The sequence below is a fragment of the Artemia sp. Qi Xiang Cuo genome, chromosome 11 (genome assembly GCF_049724085.1).
Source record: "Artemia sp. Qi Xiang Cuo chromosome 11, ASM4972408v1, whole genome shotgun sequence".
Lineage (NCBI taxonomy): Eukaryota > Metazoa > Arthropoda > Branchiopoda > Anostraca > Artemiidae > Artemia > Artemia sp. Qi Xiang Cuo.
The window spans coordinates 25,073,032-25,089,454 of NC_142804.1; the positions used below are offsets into that span (position 1 = coordinate 25,073,032).

At 35.8% G+C, this 16,423-nt stretch overlaps 1 protein-coding gene across 1 annotated transcript in view; it reads right to left on the reverse strand.

The window, feature by feature from the left end:
• The window catches only part of GABA-B-R2 (gamma-aminobutyric acid type B receptor subunit 2), a 302,526-nt gene that overhangs the window by 33,777 nt on the left and 252,326 nt on the right, over nucleotides 1–16,423 (reverse strand). The window contains exon 11 of the mRNA XM_089096425.1: nucleotides 15,190–15,283. Coding sequence (XP_088952551.1) covers nucleotides 15,190–15,283 — 94 coding nt within the window. The remainder of the gene's footprint in view (nucleotides 1–15,189; nucleotides 15,284–16,423) is intronic.

Here is a 16,423-nt window from a genome sequence, read left to right on the forward strand (position 1 = left end):
ATACTTTCGTTCAAGAAAAGGACTTGTTTTGTATTTAATTTCTGATCATTTTTCAGGTTATGGCAGAATACCCCTGTGTGAAAAATTTTCCACGGAACCCCCCCCCCCCAATGGAAAATTTTTCTCCATGGGAAAAAGCTCCCCTGGAGAATTTCTCCTGGTGATAATTCCCCCATGGGAAAATTGTGCAATGCAGGTTGTGCAGTGGCGAACACCAGTAAGTCAGTTTTGACTTATCGGTCTTTAAGTGCTTTAAGTTATCAGGTTTCTTATCTGTTTTTTCAATTGAGATGATAACCATGTATAAGGCATTGCATTTTATTAAGCCATTAAATAAGTAAAAATTTTACTGAAAGTAAGGAGCAACATTAAAACTTAAAACGAACAGAAATTATTCCGTATATGAGGGGGGCTGTCCCCTCCTCTATACCCCTCTCTTTACGCTAAAGTTTTTTAGTACTTTAAAAAACGGCTTTAATTCTAATTAAACAGCCCTTGTATTTCAGGAATCGTTCTTAAAGAGTTGGGACAAATAGTCGAATTTAAGCATAAAGAGTGGGGTATAAAGGGGGAACAGCTCCCCTCACATGCTGAATAATTTCTGTTCGTTTTAAGTTTTAATGTTGCTCTTTGCTTTCAGTAGATAAAAAATATTTTTGTTTATTTAATTTCTGATCGTTTTTCGAATAATCTCAGGAACTCCACCTCCCCCTCCTTGGAATATCTCCCCTCCACGAAAAATTTTTCCGTAGAAGGTTCTTCCCATGTAAAATCATTCCCAAGGCACATTACCCCAGGAAAATTCCATCCTCGGGGCAAATTCCCCCCCCCCTAGAAAATTTCTTGCGGACGATTCTGGCTGAAAAATACTCCTTAGCATACTTTCATTTGAAAAAAGACTTGTTTCTTATTTAATTTCTGATCGTTTTTCGGATTATGGCTGAATTCCCCCTGTGTTGAAAATTTTCCCCGGAAATCCCCCCCTCCAATAGAAATTCTTTCTCCTTTGGAAAAATTCCCATGGAGGATTTCTCCTGATAATTCCCCCATGGGTGATTTATCCCGTAGGAAGCCTTCCCCTCCTTCTCTAGGTAAAAATCCGAAAGAGAATTTCAACTCCACTGAAAATATCCCCTGGACAATACTCCAAAGCATCTCCACTTGTAAAATGGGGTCACCAATAAGAAAGCATGACAAATAAAACGAATTTTGCATAGGAACTCTGGCAAATGTCCCCCATGTAAAATTTCTCCTAAAATGTTCACACTCAGGAACTTCCATCCCAATGGGAAATTCATCCCATAGAAAATCCATCCCCAAAAATCCCCTCTTCTGAAAAATGTCTGTACTTTCCAGTGCAACTATTATATGTAAACAACGGGCTAGTTCAATAGCTTGTGGCACTTCCTCCGGGGGCTGTGAGGGGTCATGTCATCCCCAAGGACATAGTTATTGGACTTTTCAACTATTTTGAACCAAATAGATATCTCAAAACTTTGATCGGACAACTTCGGCGGAATAAGGGCGTGAGAGGGGTGATATTTGCTTCACTTAAAGATGGCACTAGAACTTTTAATTTCTGCTCTAATGAGACCCCTTCCAATCTTGTAGGACCATTGGTTTGATACGATCACCCCTGGGAAGAGCAAAAAAAAAGAAAAAAATCACGCAACCATGATCTTTCTCCTGGCAAAAATGCGAAATTCGCCATTTTTACAAACGAGAGCTTTGAAAACTCTACAGTAAGGCTCTCTGATACGATGAATCTGATGGGACAATTAATAAGAATCCTTAAATTTTGGGGGATTTTCTTGAAAACCAATCAAATTTTCTTTGACTCGCAGATTTTGATGGGTAACATTGAACTTAATGTATCTTATATATTTGGAATCAACATAAAGAGGCAATTTATTCTGTGTATCTTTTATTATCAAAATTCTGTTTTTTAGAGTTTTGATTATTATTGGGCCGAGTTGCTCCTTACTTACAGTTCGGTACCACAAAATGCTTGATATGGACATTCTCAGAGTTGGATGATTTGGTCTGACTTGGGATCACCCCTTAATTATCTAATGAATGAAAATGACCCTAGTAATGAGATGGTTTATAGTATTCATCTAACGGTTTGGCTATTACAGTGTATCAGAAAGACATGCACTATCAAAAGCGCGTATCAGAAAAATCTCAGGAGCAGCTGAGGTTATTAATTTAAAACTTCCAGGGTGGGTTTAATAGTGATCTGAGGGCAACCAATCCCCCTAACACACACCTCACCTAGCAAGTGCTCACGCCAATAAAAATAAATGAGCTTACTGAGTCAGAAATAAAGATACCTGACTGACGTCTCTTATATATACTCGTTTTCTTACTCCTTTTTTATGCATATGTAACACTTTAAACATTCTCCCAAGATGATTCCTTCTAGTATATTACCTATAGCTATATATAACTGTTGAATCAAACTCTTAGTTCAAGAACCGTTCCAAACCTAAATTTCAAAGGGAATGAAATTAATACAATAATTATATTGAATACAATCAAAGTAAGGAGTAACATTAAAACTTGAAACTAATAGAAACTATTCCGTATATAAGGGGGGTTGTCCCCTCCTCTATACCCTGCCCTTTACGGTAAAGTTCGACCTTTAATCACGATTCTATAACAGCGACTAAGGACTGCTTAATTAGAACTAGAACCTTTTTTAAAAGTATACTTAAAAAACTTTAGCGAGAAGAGAGGGGTATTGAGGAGGGAGAAATCACCCGTATATACAGCTTAATTTCTATTCGATTTAAGTTTTAATGTTGCTCCATACTTTTAGTAGAACAAAACTTGTTTTTTATTTTATTTAGTCTATATAAGATCCAGCCTAAACCTTCAAATTTCACATCCAGCTCTTTCTAGAATATTCCTGTCAAATCCTCATTCAGAAGTCTGTTAATGTCTTATCTACCTAGTAGATAAGTACCATTCCAAAGTTTCAGCTCTAAAACAACTTTCGATACTGCTAGATACTGATTCTGACTTTGAACATCAATAACACCACTCTTATATACTACAGAGTCCTGTAGCAACCCTGGAAATTTTTCGATTTACAATAAAATACTCTATAAATTTAGCCGTCTTGCGATCATGCGAATACCCTTATCACTTATGATCCAACTTGTGACCAATTACCGTTCGGCTGTTCGTAGTTTGTTGTGACTAGGGAATTGTAGTAGTCTATTTACCTTTGCTATTTTTCTTCTTTAAACAAACAAGCCTAAGCTTGAACGCCAACAATCCTTATTTGTGTCAGTCTAGACATTAAAGTCTGTAATATAAGGGTCATCTATCTTATCAAATATTGAAAGCACTCTCCTTGTAGTTTTAGGTATAGAAATTTTAAATGATCAGTAATGTCTGCAGCAAAGGCCAATTTTCATGCCAACTCTTCATCAGACAGTAATGGCAGTGACTTGCTTTACTTTCTAGGAAGTCATGTACTTCCCTTCTCATCTCATAAGCCCTAATTAGAACTTTCTCACAAATTAGCCATCTTTCTACTGCGTAATATGGTAAATCTTACAGTTCTGAGACTGTTTCTTTTAACATGTCTCTAAACTGTCTTCGATTAAGCCCATTAGATTCACAATCGTCACCATAGGATTCAAAACATTCTTCCTATAAATTGATAGGATTCAAAACATTCTCTCCTTGCAGTTTTAGGTATAGAAATTTTAAATGACCAGTAATGTCTGCAGCAAAGGCCAATTTTCATGCCAACTCTTCATCAGACAGTCATGGCAGTGACTTGCTTTACTTTCTAGGAAGTCATGTACTTCCCTTCTCATCACATATGCCCTACTTAGAACTTTCTCACAAATTAGCCATCTTTCTACTGCGTAATATGGTAAATCTTACAGTTCTGTGTCTGTTTCTTTTAACATGTCTCTAAACTGTCTTCGATTAAGCCCATTGGATTGACAATCGTCACCATAGGATTCAAAACATTCTTCCTATAAATTGAAAGGATTCAAAACATTCTCTCCTTGCAGTTTTAGGTATAGAAATTTTAAATGATCAGTAATGTCTGCAGCAAAGGCCAATTTTCATGCCAACTCTTCATCAGACAGTAATGGCAGTGACTTGCTTTACTTTCTACGAAGTCATGTACTTCCCTTCTCATCTCATAAGCCCTAATTAGAACTTTCTCACAAATTAGTCATCTTTCTACTGCGTAATATGGTAAATCTTACAGTTCTGTGTCTGTTTCTTTTAACATGTCTCTAAACTGTCTTCGATTAAGCCCAATAGATTCACAATCGTCACCATAGGATTCAAAACATTCTTCCTATAAATTGATAGGATTCAAAACATTCTCTCCTTGCAGTTTTAGGTATAGATATTTTAAATAACCAGTAATGTCTGCAGCAAAGGCCAATTTTCATGCCAACTCTTCATCAGACAGTAATGGCAGTGACTTGCTTTACTTTCTAGGAAGTCATGTACTTCCCTTCTCATCTCATATGCCCTACTTAGAACTTTCTCACAAATTAGCCATCTTTCTACTGCGTAATATGGTAAATCTTACAGTTCTGTGTCTGTTTCTCTTAACATGTCTCTAAACTGTCTTCGATTAAGCCCATTAGATTCACAATCATCACCATAGGATTCAAAACATTCTTCCTATAAATTGATAGGATTCAAAACATTCTCTCCTTGCAGTTTTAGGTATATAAATTTTAAATGACCAGTAATGTCTGCAGCAAAGGCCAATTTTCATGCCAACTCTTCATCAGACAGTAATGGCAGTGACTTGCTTTACTTTCTACGAAGTCATGTACTTCCCTTCTCATCTCATAAGCCCTAATTAGAACTTTCTCACAAATTAGCCATCTTTCTACTGCGTAATATAGTAAATCTTACAGTTCTGTGTCTGTTTCTTTTAACTTGTCTCTAAACTGTCTTCGATTAAGCCCATTAGATTCACAATCGCCACCATAGGATTCAAAACATTCTTCCTATAAATTGATAGGATTCAAAACATTCTCTCCTTGCAGTTTTAGGTATAGAAATTTTAAATGATCAGTAATATCTGCAGCAAAGGCCAATTTTCATGCCAACTCTTCATCAGACAGTAATGGCAGTGACTTGCTTTACTTTCTACGAAGTCATGTACTTCCCTTCTCATCTCATAAGCCCTAATTAGAACTATCTCACAAATTAGCCCTCTTTCTACTGCGTAATATGGTAAATCTTACAGTTCTGTGTCTGTTTCTTTTAACATATCTCTAAACTGTCTTCGATTAAGCCCATTAGATTTACAATCGTCACCATAGGATTCAAAACATTCTTCCTATAAATTGAAAGGATTCAAAACATTCTCTCCTTGCAGTTTTAGGTATAGAAATTTTAAATGATCAGTAATGTCTGCAGCAAAGGCCAATGTTCATGCCAACTCTTCATCAGACAGTAATGGCAGTGACTTGCTTTACTTTCTACGAAGTCATGTACTTCCCTTCTCATCTCATATAGCCCTACTTAGAACTTTCTCACAAATTAGCCATCTTTCTACTGCGTAATATGGTAAATCTTACAGTTCTGAGACTGTTTCTTTTAACATGTCTCTAAACTGTCTTCGATTAAGCCCATTAGATTCACAATCGTCACCATAGGATTCAAAACATTCTTCCTATAAATTGATAGGATTCAAAACATTCTCTCCTTGCAGTTTTAGGTATATAAATTTTAAATGACCAGTAATGTCTGCAGCAAAGGCCAATTTTCATGCCAACTCTTCATCAGACAGTAATGGCAGTGACTTGCTTTACTTTCTAGGAAGTCATGTACTTCCCTTCTCATCACATATGCCCTACTTAGAACTTTCTCACAAATTAGCCATCTTTCTACTGCGTAATATGGTAAATCTTACAGTTCTGTGTCTGTTTCTTTTAACATGTCTCTAAACTGTCTTCGATTAAGCCCATTGGATTCACAATCGTCACCATAGGATTCAAAACATTCTTCCTATAAATTGAAAGGATTCAAAACATTCTCTCCTTGCAGTTTTAGGTATAGAAATTTTAAATGATCAGTAATGTCTGCAGCAAAGGCCAATTTTCATGCCAACTCTTCATCAGACAGTAATGGCAGTGACTTGCTTTACTTTCTAGGAAGTCATGTACTTCCCTTCTCATCTCATAAGCCCTACTTAGAACTTTCTCACAAATTAGCCATCTTTCTACTGCGTAATATGGTAAATCTTACAGTTCTGTGTCTGTTTCTTTTAACATGTCTCTAAACTGTCTTCGATTAAGACCACTGGATTCACAATACTCACCATAGGATTCAAAACATTCTTCCTATAAATTGATAGGATTCAAAACATTCTCTCCTTGCAGTTTTAGGTATAGATATTTTAAATAACCAGTAATGTCTGCAGCAAAGGCCAATTTTCATGCCAACTCTTCATCAGACAGTAATGGCAGTGACTTGCTTTACTTTCTAGGAAGTCATGTACTTCCCTTCTCATCTCATATGCCCTACTTAGAACTTTCTCACAAATTAGCCATCTTTCTACTGCGTAATATGGTAAATCTTACAGTTCTGTGTCTGTTTCTTTTAACATGTCTCTAAACTGTCTTCGATTAAGCCCATTAGATTCACAATCGTCACCATAGGATTCAAATCATTCTTCCTATAAATTGATAGGATTCAAAACATTCTCTCCTTGCAGTTTTAGGTATAGAAATTTTAAATGACCAGTAATGTCTGCAGCAAAGGCCAATTTTCATGCCAACTCTTCATCAGACAGTAATGGCAGTGACTTGCTTTACTTTCTACGAAGTCATGTACTTCCCTTCTCATCTCATAAGCCCTAATTAGAACTTTCTCACAAATTAGCCATCTTTCTACTGCGTAATATAGTAAATCTTACAGTTCTGTGTCTGTTTCTTTTAACTTGTCTCTAAACTGTCTTCGATTAAGCCCATTAGATTCACAATCGCCACCATAGGATTCAAAACATTCTTCCTATAAATTGATAGGATTCAAAACATTCTCTCCTTGCAGTTTTAGGTATAGAAATTTTAAATGATCAGTAATATCTGCAGCAAAGGCCAATTTTCATGCCAACTCTTCATCAGACAGTAATGGCAGTGACTTGCTTTACTTTCTACGAAGTCATGTACTTCCCTTCTCATCTCATAAGCCCTAATTAGAACTATCTCACAAATTAGCCCTCTTTCTACTGCGTAATATGGTAAATCTTACAGTTCTGTGTCTGTTTCTTTTAACATATCTCTAAACTGTCTTCGATTAAGCCCATTAGATTTACAATCGTCACCATAGGATTCAAAACATTCTTCCTATAAATTGAAAGGATTCAAAACATTCTCTCCTTGCAGTTTTAGGTATAGAAATTTTAAATGATCAGTAATGTCTGCAGCAAAGGCCAATTTTCATGCCAACTCTTCATCAGACAGTAATGGCAGTGACTTGCTTTACTTTCTACGAAGTCATGTACTTCCCTTCTCATCTCATATGCCCTACTTAGAACTTTCTCACAAATTAGGCATCTTTCTACTGCGTAATATGGTAAATCTTACAGTTCTGAGACTGTTTCTTTTAACATGTCTCTAAACTGTCTTCGATTAAGCCCATTAGATTCACAATCGTCACCATAGGATTCAAAACATGATTCCTATAAATTGATAGGATTCAAAACATTCTCTCCTTGCAGTTTTAGGTATAGATATTTTAAATGACCAGTAATGTCTGCAGCAAAGGCCAATTTTCATGCCAACTCTTCATCAGACAGTAATGGCAGTGACTTGCTTTACTTTCTAGGAAGTCATGTACTTCCCTTCTCATCTCATATGCCCTACTTAGAACTTTCTCACAAATTAGCCATCTTTCTACTGCGTAATATGGTAAATCTTACAGTTCTGTGTCTGTTTCTTTTAACATGTCTCTAAACTGTCTTCGATTAAGCCCATTAGATTCACAATCATCACCATAGGATTCAAAATATTCTTCCTATAAATTGATAGGATTCAAAACATTCTCTCCTTGCAGTTTTAGGTATAGAAATTTTAAATGACCAGTAATGTCTGCAGCAAAGGCCAATTTTCATGCCAACTCTTCATCAGACAGTAATGGCAGTGACTTGCTTTACTTTCTACGAAGTCATGTACTTCCCTTCTCATCTCATAAGCCCTAATTAGAACTTTCTCACAAATTAGCCATCTTTCTACTGCGTAATATAGTAAATCTTACAGTTCTGTGTCTGTTTCTTTTAACTTGTCTCTAAACTGTCTTCGATTAAGCCCATTAGATTCACAATCGTCACCATAGGATTCAAAACATTCTTCCTATAAATTGATAGGATTCAAAACATTCTCTCCTTGCAGTTTTAGGTATAGAAATTTTAAATGATCAGTAATATCTGCAGCAAAGGCCAATTTTCATGCCAACTCTTCATCAGACAGTAATGGCAGTGACTTGCTTTACTTTCTACGAAGTCATGTACTTCCCTTCTCATCTCATAAGCCCTAATTAGAACTATCTCACAAATTAGCCCTCTTTCTACTGCGTAATATGGTAAATCTTACAGTTCTGTGTCTGTTTCTTTTAACATATCTCTAAACTGTCTTCGATTAAGCCCATTAGATTTACAATCGTCACCATAGGATTCAAAACATTCTTCCTATAAATTGAAAGGATTCAAAACATTCTCTCCTTGCAGTTTTAGGTATAGAAATTTTAAATGAACAGTAATGTCTGCAGCAAAGGCCAATTTTCATGCCAACTCTTCATCAGACAGTAATGGCAGTGACTTGCTTTACTTTCTACGAAGTCATGTACTTCCCTTCTCATCTCATATGCCCTACTTAGAACTTTCTCACAAATTAGCCATCTTTCTACTGCGTAATATGGTAAATCTTACAGTTCTGAGACTGTTTCTTTTAACATGTCTCTAAACTGTCTTCGATTAAGCCCATTAGATTCACAATCGTCACCATAGGATTAAAAACATTCTTCCTATAAATTGATAGGATTCAAAACATTCTCTCCTTGCAGTTTTAGGTATAGAAATTTTAAATGACCAGTAATGTCTGCAGCAAAGGCCAATTTTCATGCCAACTCTTCATCAGACAGTAATGGCAGTGACTTGCTTTACTTTCTAGGAAGTCATGTACTTCCCTTCTCATCTCATATGCCCTACTTAGAACTTTCTCACAAATTAGCCATCTTTCTACTGCGTAATATGGTAAATCTTACAGTTCTGTGTCTGTTTCTTTTAACATGTCTCTAAACTGTCTTCGATTAAGCCCATTGGATTGACAATCGTCACCATAGGATTCAAAACATTCTTCCTATAAATTGATAGGATTCAAAACATTCTCTCCTTGCAGTTTTAGGTATAGATATTTTAAATGACCAGTAATGTCTGCAGCAAAGGCCAATTTTCATGCCAACTCTTCATCAGACAGTAATGGCAGTGACTTGCTTTACTTTCTAGGAAGTCATGTACTTCCCTTCTCATCTCATATGCCCTACTTAGAACTTTCTCACAAATTAGCCATCTTTCTACTGCGTAATATGGTAAATCTTACAGTTCTGTGTCTGTTTCTTTTAACATGTCTCTAAACTGTCTTCGATTAAGCCCATTAGATTCACAATCATCACCATAGGATTCAAAATATTCTTCCTATAAATTGATAGGATTCAAAACATTCTCTCCTTGCAGTTTTAGGTATAGAAATTTTAAATGACCAGTAATGTCTGCAGCAAAGGCCAATTTTCATGCCAACTCTTCATCAGACAGTAATGGCAGTGACTTGCTTTACTTTCTACGAAGTCATGTTCTTCCCTTCTCATCTCATAAGCCCTAATTAGAACTTTCTCACAAATTAGCCATCTTTCTACTGCGTAATATGGTAAATCTTACAGTTCTGTGTCCGTTTCTTTTAACATGTCTCTAAACTGTCTTCGATTAAGCCCACTGGATTCACAATAGTCACCATAGGATTCAAAACATTCTTCCTATAAATTCATAGGATTCAAAACATTCTCTCTTTGCAGTTTTAGGTATAGAAATTTTAAATGATCAGTAATGTCTGCAGCAAAGGCCAATTTTCATGCCAACTCTTCATCAGACAGTAATGGCAGTGACTTGCTTTACTTTCTACGAAGTCATGTACTTCCCTTCTCATCTCATATGCCCTACTTAGAACTTTCTCACAAATTAGCCATCTTTCTACTGCGTAATATGGTAAATCTTACAGTTTGTGTCTGTTTCTTTTAACATGTCTCTAAACTGTCTTCGATTAAGCCCATTAGATTCACAATCGTCACCATAGGATTCAAAACATTCTTCCTATAAATTCATAGGATTCAAAACTTTCTCTCCTTGCAGTTTTAGGTATAGAAATTTTAAATGATCAGTAATGTCTGCAGCAAAGGCCAATTTTCATGCCAACTCTTCATCAGACAGTAATGGCAGTGACTTGCTTTACTTTCTACGAAGTCATGTACTTCCCTTCTCATCTCATAAGCCCTAATTAGAACTTTCTCACAAATTAGCCATCTTTCTACTGCGTAATATTGTAAATCTTACAGTTCTGTGTCTGTTTCTTATAACATGTCTCTAAACTGTCTTCGATTAAGCCCATTAGATTCACAATCGTCACCATAGGATTCAAAACATTCTTCCTATAAATTGATAGGATTCAAAACATTCTCTCCTTGCAATTTTAGGTATAGAAATTTTAAATGATCAGTAATGTCTGCAGCAAAGGCCAATTTTCATGCCAACTCTTCATCAGACAGTAATGGCAGTGACTTGCTTTACTTTCTACGAAGTCATGTACTTCCCTTCTCATCTCATATGCCCTACTTAGAACTTTCTCACAAATTAGGCATCTTTCTACTGCGTAATATGGTAAATCTTACAGTTCTGTGTCTGTTTCTTTTAACATGTCTCTAAACTGTCTTCGATTAAGACCATTAGATTCACAATCGTCACCATAGGATTCAAAACATTCTTCCTATAAATTGATAGGATTCAAAACATTCTCTCCTTGCAGTTTTAGGTATATAAATTTTAAATGACCAGTAATGTCTGCAGCAAAGGCCAATTTTCATGCCAACTCTTCATCAGACAGTAATGGCAGTGACTTGCTTTACTTTCTACGAAGTCATGTACTTCCCTTCTCATCTCATAAGCCCTAATTAGAACTTTCTCACAAATTAGCCATCTTTCTACTGCGTAATATGGTAAATCTTACAGTTCTGTGTCCGTTTCTTTTAACATGTCTCTAAACTGTCTTCGATTAAGCCCATTAGATTCACAATCGTCACCATAGGATTCAAAACATTCTTCCTATAAATTCATAGGATTCAAAACATTCTCTCTTTGCAGTTTTAGGTATAGAAATTTTAAATGATCAGTAATGTCTGCAGCAAAGGCCAATTTTCATTCCAACTCTTCATCAGACAGTAATGGCAGCGACTTGCTTTACTTTCTACGAAGTCATGTACTTCCCTTCTCATCTCATATGCCCTACTTAGAACTTTCTCACAAATTAGCCATCTTTCTACTGCGTAATATGGTAAATCTTACAGTTTGTGTCTGTTTCTTTTAACATGTCTCTAAACTGTCTTCGATTAAGCCCATTTGATTCACAATCGTCACCATAGGATTCAAAACATTCTTCCTATAAATTCATAGGATTCAAAACATTCTCTCCATGCAGTTTTAGGTATAGAAATTTTAAATGATCAGTAATGTCTGCAGCAAAGGCCAATTTTCATGCCAACTCTTCATCAGACAGTAATGGCAGTGACTTGCTTTACTTTCTACGAAGTCATGTACTTCCCTTCTCATCTCATAAGCCCTAATTAGAACTTTCTCACAAATTAGCCATCTTTCTAGTGCGTAATATGGTAAATCTTACAGTTCTGTGTCTGTTTCTTATAACATGTCTCTAAACTGTCTTCGATTAAGCCCATTAGATTCACAATCGTCACCATAGGATTCAAAACATTCTTCCTATAAATTGATAGGATTCAAAACATTCTCTCCTTGCAGTTTTAGGTATAGAAATTTTAAATGATCAGTAATGTCTGCAGCACAGGCCAATTTTCATTCCAACTCTTCATCAGACAGTAATGGCAGCGACTTGCTTTACTTTCTACGAAGTCATGTACTTCCCTTCTCATCTCATATGCCCTACTTAGAATTTTCTCACAAATTAGTCATCTTTCTACTGCGTAATATGGTAAATCTTACAGTTCTGTGTCTGTTTCTTTTAACATGTCTCTAAACTGTCTTCGATTAAGCCCACTAGATTCACAATCGTCACCATAGGATTCAAAACATTCTTCCTATAAATTGATAGGATTCAAAACATTCTCTCCTTGCAGTTTTAGGTATATATATTTTAAATGACCAGTAATGTCTGCAGCAAAGGCCAATTTTCATGCCAACTCTTCATCAGACAGTAATGGCAGTGACTTGCTTTACTTTCTAGGAAGTCATGTACTTCCCTTCTCATCTCATATGCCCTACTTAGAACTTTCTCACAAATTAGCCATCTTTCTACTGCGTAATATGGTAAATCTTACAGTTCTGTGTCTGTTTCTCTTAACATGTCTCTAAACTGTCTTCGATTAAGCCCATTGGATTCACAATCGTCACCATAGGATTCAAAACATTCTTCCTATAAATTGATAGGATTCAAAACATTCTCTCCTTGCAGTTTTAGGTATAGAAATTTTAAATGATCAGTAATGTCTGTAGCAAAGGCCAATTTTCATGCCAACTCTTCATCAGACAGTAATGGCAGTGACTTGCTTTACTTTCTACGAAGTCATGTACTTCCCTTCTCATCTCATAAGCCCTAATTAGAACTTTCTCACAAATTAGCCATCTTTCTACTGCGTAATATGGTAAATCTTACAGTTCTGTGTCTGTTTCTTATAACATGTCTCTAAACTGTCTTCGATTAAGCCCATTAGATTCACAATCGTCACCATAGGATTCAAAACATTCTTCCTATAAATTCATAGGATTCAAAACATTCTCTCCTTGCAGTTTTAGGTATAGAAATTTTAAATGATCAGTAATGTCTGCAGCAAAGGCCAATTTTCATTCCAACTCTTCATCAGACAGTAATGGCAGTGACCTGCTTTACTTTCTACGAAGTCATGTACTTCCCTTCTCATCTCATAAGCCCTAATTAGAACTTTCTCACAAATTAGCCATCTTTCTACTGCGTAATATGGTAAATCTTACAGTTCTGTGTCTGTTTCTTTTAACATGTCTCTAAACTGTCTTCGATTAAGCCCATTAGATTCACAATCGTCACCATAGGATTCAAAACATTCTTCCTATAAATTGATAGGATTCAAAACATTCTCTCCTTGCAATTTTAGGTATAGAAATTTTAAATGATCAGTAATGTCTGCAGCAAAGGCCAATTTTCATGCCAACTCTTCATCAGACAGTAATGGCAGTGACTTGCTTTACTTTGTACGAAGTCATGTACTTCCCTTCTCATCTCATATGCCCTACTTAGAACTTTCTCACAAATTAGCCATTTTTCTACTGCGTAATATGGTAAATCTTACAGTTCTGTGTCTGTTTCTTTTAACATGTCTCTAAACTGTCTTCGATTAAGCCCATTGGATTCACAATAGTCACCATAGGATTCAAAACATTCTTCCTATAAATTGATAGGATTCAAAACATTCTCTCCTTGCAGATTTAGGTATAGAAATTTTAAATGACCAGTAATGTCTGCAGCAAAGGCCAATTTTAATGCCTACTCTTCATCAGACAGTAATGGCAGTGACTTGCTTTACTTTCTAGGAAGTCATGTACTTCCCTTCTCATCTCATAAGCCCTACTTAGAACTATTTATCAGACAGTAATCGCAGTGACTTGATTTACTATCTAGGAAGTCATGTACTTCCCTTTCTTAATTCAAATATGCTTCTCAGAACTCTCTCACAACTTAGCCATCTTACTGATGTGTAATATGGCAAATCTTGCGATTATATGTCTTCATCTTTCAACAGCTCTCTAAACTGTCTACGGTTGAGCCCCTGTAAATGAACCCCTATTAAATTTACCATCTTCATCGTAGGATTCATTACACTTCTAATGTCTATATATTTAGCAAATAAAGCCTTCTGGTGAATAATACAGTGTAGGAACATTGGTTGTGGAATGTGTTTCTCATTACATATCTGCTTTTTTAGCCTTTTTTTATGCCACTCATGTTATGTCCTCCATCAACGGTCAAGCAACTGAAATTAGTCCAGTACAAGTTATAACCAGCAAATGTTGCTTTTTCAATTCATTGAATATATTCTCTCCAGTAGCTGTGCCATACATGCTATGCGGGAAGCCAGTTCTTCCATTAGATGCACTATATGAGTTCATTGACTAAAAAGTCGATGAAATGATATAATGCCATCTTTTTCTGGGGATTAAAAGGTCTCCAGGGGCTGGATGAGAGGATTTTGCGGGCCGCATCTGGCTCGCGAGCCATAGTTTTGAGAGCCCTGCTCTATTGTCTTCAGCCCATATATCGAAAAGGACAAGCGTCGTTAAGGCTTCAACGGTGTGACTTAGACTGCATATTCAATAACAATTACATACAATTATGACAAGCTCTTTAGTTTCAAGAATACGACTTACAAAAAGATCAGATGGGGTATGGCCGGGGATTATTGTTTTCCAAAAATTTTAAATCTATAAAAACTGTGAAGGCTGAACAAGTTTCCTAGAAATTGAGTGAAAACATGGCTTTTCATCATTCTTGCTTCCAAAATAGTCAGAAAACTTTTTGATTGTTGCCTCTCTTTAAAACGTGAAAAAGTGTCTCTGTTTCATATGAATTTGGCTTTTGACAAGAAAGATTTTCAGAAGACTTGACATAACCAAGAAAAGGAAAGAGTTTTTTTCTAATTTAGTTTTTTACATCTACAGATTATCAGCTCGAGCACCCTCGTGGACGCTTAAAAACGAGGTCTATCTTGGATTTTAGTTTATTGTTTGCTTCATTATGTAAAGCCTTCATTGCTTGTTTGATTTTCATTACTAATTTTTATTACCATTTTATTTTAACATTGGAAACTTGTTCATTCTAGTAAAAAATAAAACATATTTATTAAATAAGAAAAAGAAATACTTACCCACTTTTACCCTCATTGGTCTCCATGACTGTTCCTCCTTCTGTAACAGACGTTACCGAATACAAGGATGTGGACTCGCAGACACTAATGGATCCTTGAAAACAAAAAGAAACTTTGTAAACCAAAATAAAAGTAAATATGATTAAGCAACAAAAATACAGGGTCTTTTGAACGTCATTGTGCCCAGGTAACGTACAATAGACAATTGGTTATAATGTTCTTAGGTTGCCATTCTTACTAACAACTCGTCACGATGTTAAGTAACATAATACGGATTTATCCATAAACACCCCTTCTCCATATCGTACTGCTTATGATTTTGACATTGGTGATCTTCCAAAAAATCTAAAAAAATCTTAGGCCTTATATTTAGAGTCTCGTCCCAGCTTGATCTCGTGCACCCAGTTCTTCTTCTTCTTTTGAAAAACAGTACCTGGAATCTATAAAAAAAAACTTATTTCCGCTTCTAGAGGTTTCTTCTAAAAACACATTATCATAGCATTCCAAGGATATTTCCAGAGACACCAATAAATTTAATAGAAGCCTCATACGTTAAAAAGCAAAATAATGTAATAATAGTTAAGCCATCTGGGTAAGGAGATCACCTTTTGTTAATAGAGCATCACATGCTACGATGCCATCTGTGTATTTTCTAAGTTTTTGAGATTTATTAATAAGATAATAAGAACATTTATTCCCTTACATAATGAGCAAAATAGTGTTGCAGCTAGAGGGGGTAAGGGCAGGCAGCTGTCCCCAGCCATAGCATCTGAGGAGGGGGGTATACCGAGTTTGTTTTACTTATTTTGTGGTAGTAATGATTAGGAGGGGGGCAAAATTCGACACTGTCCTCGGGCAATGAAAACCTCGGTATGAAAGCCTCTGGAGCAATTTATTCCATATAATTACACATTATTCAAAACAGACTTGAAAGTAATAATAACAATTAATATGAATAATATTAATAATGCAGATATACAATATAGTCTTGACAATGTAGAGATACAATCTTTTTGTTCATTGTCATTTATTTAATGTTACAGAAGTAAGTGGAAATATGAGACTACTTCAAGCAGAGCAAAGATCTTTTACTGAGACCTGTAATCGCTCAGTGATAAAAAGAATACCGATTGAATTGCGTTTTCTTTTCTGTTCAAAAGTAGCAGGCGTTATTAAGCCTTATCCTAAAATGAGTTATTGTTCTCCTAGGACTCATTTGGTAGGTTTTATAATT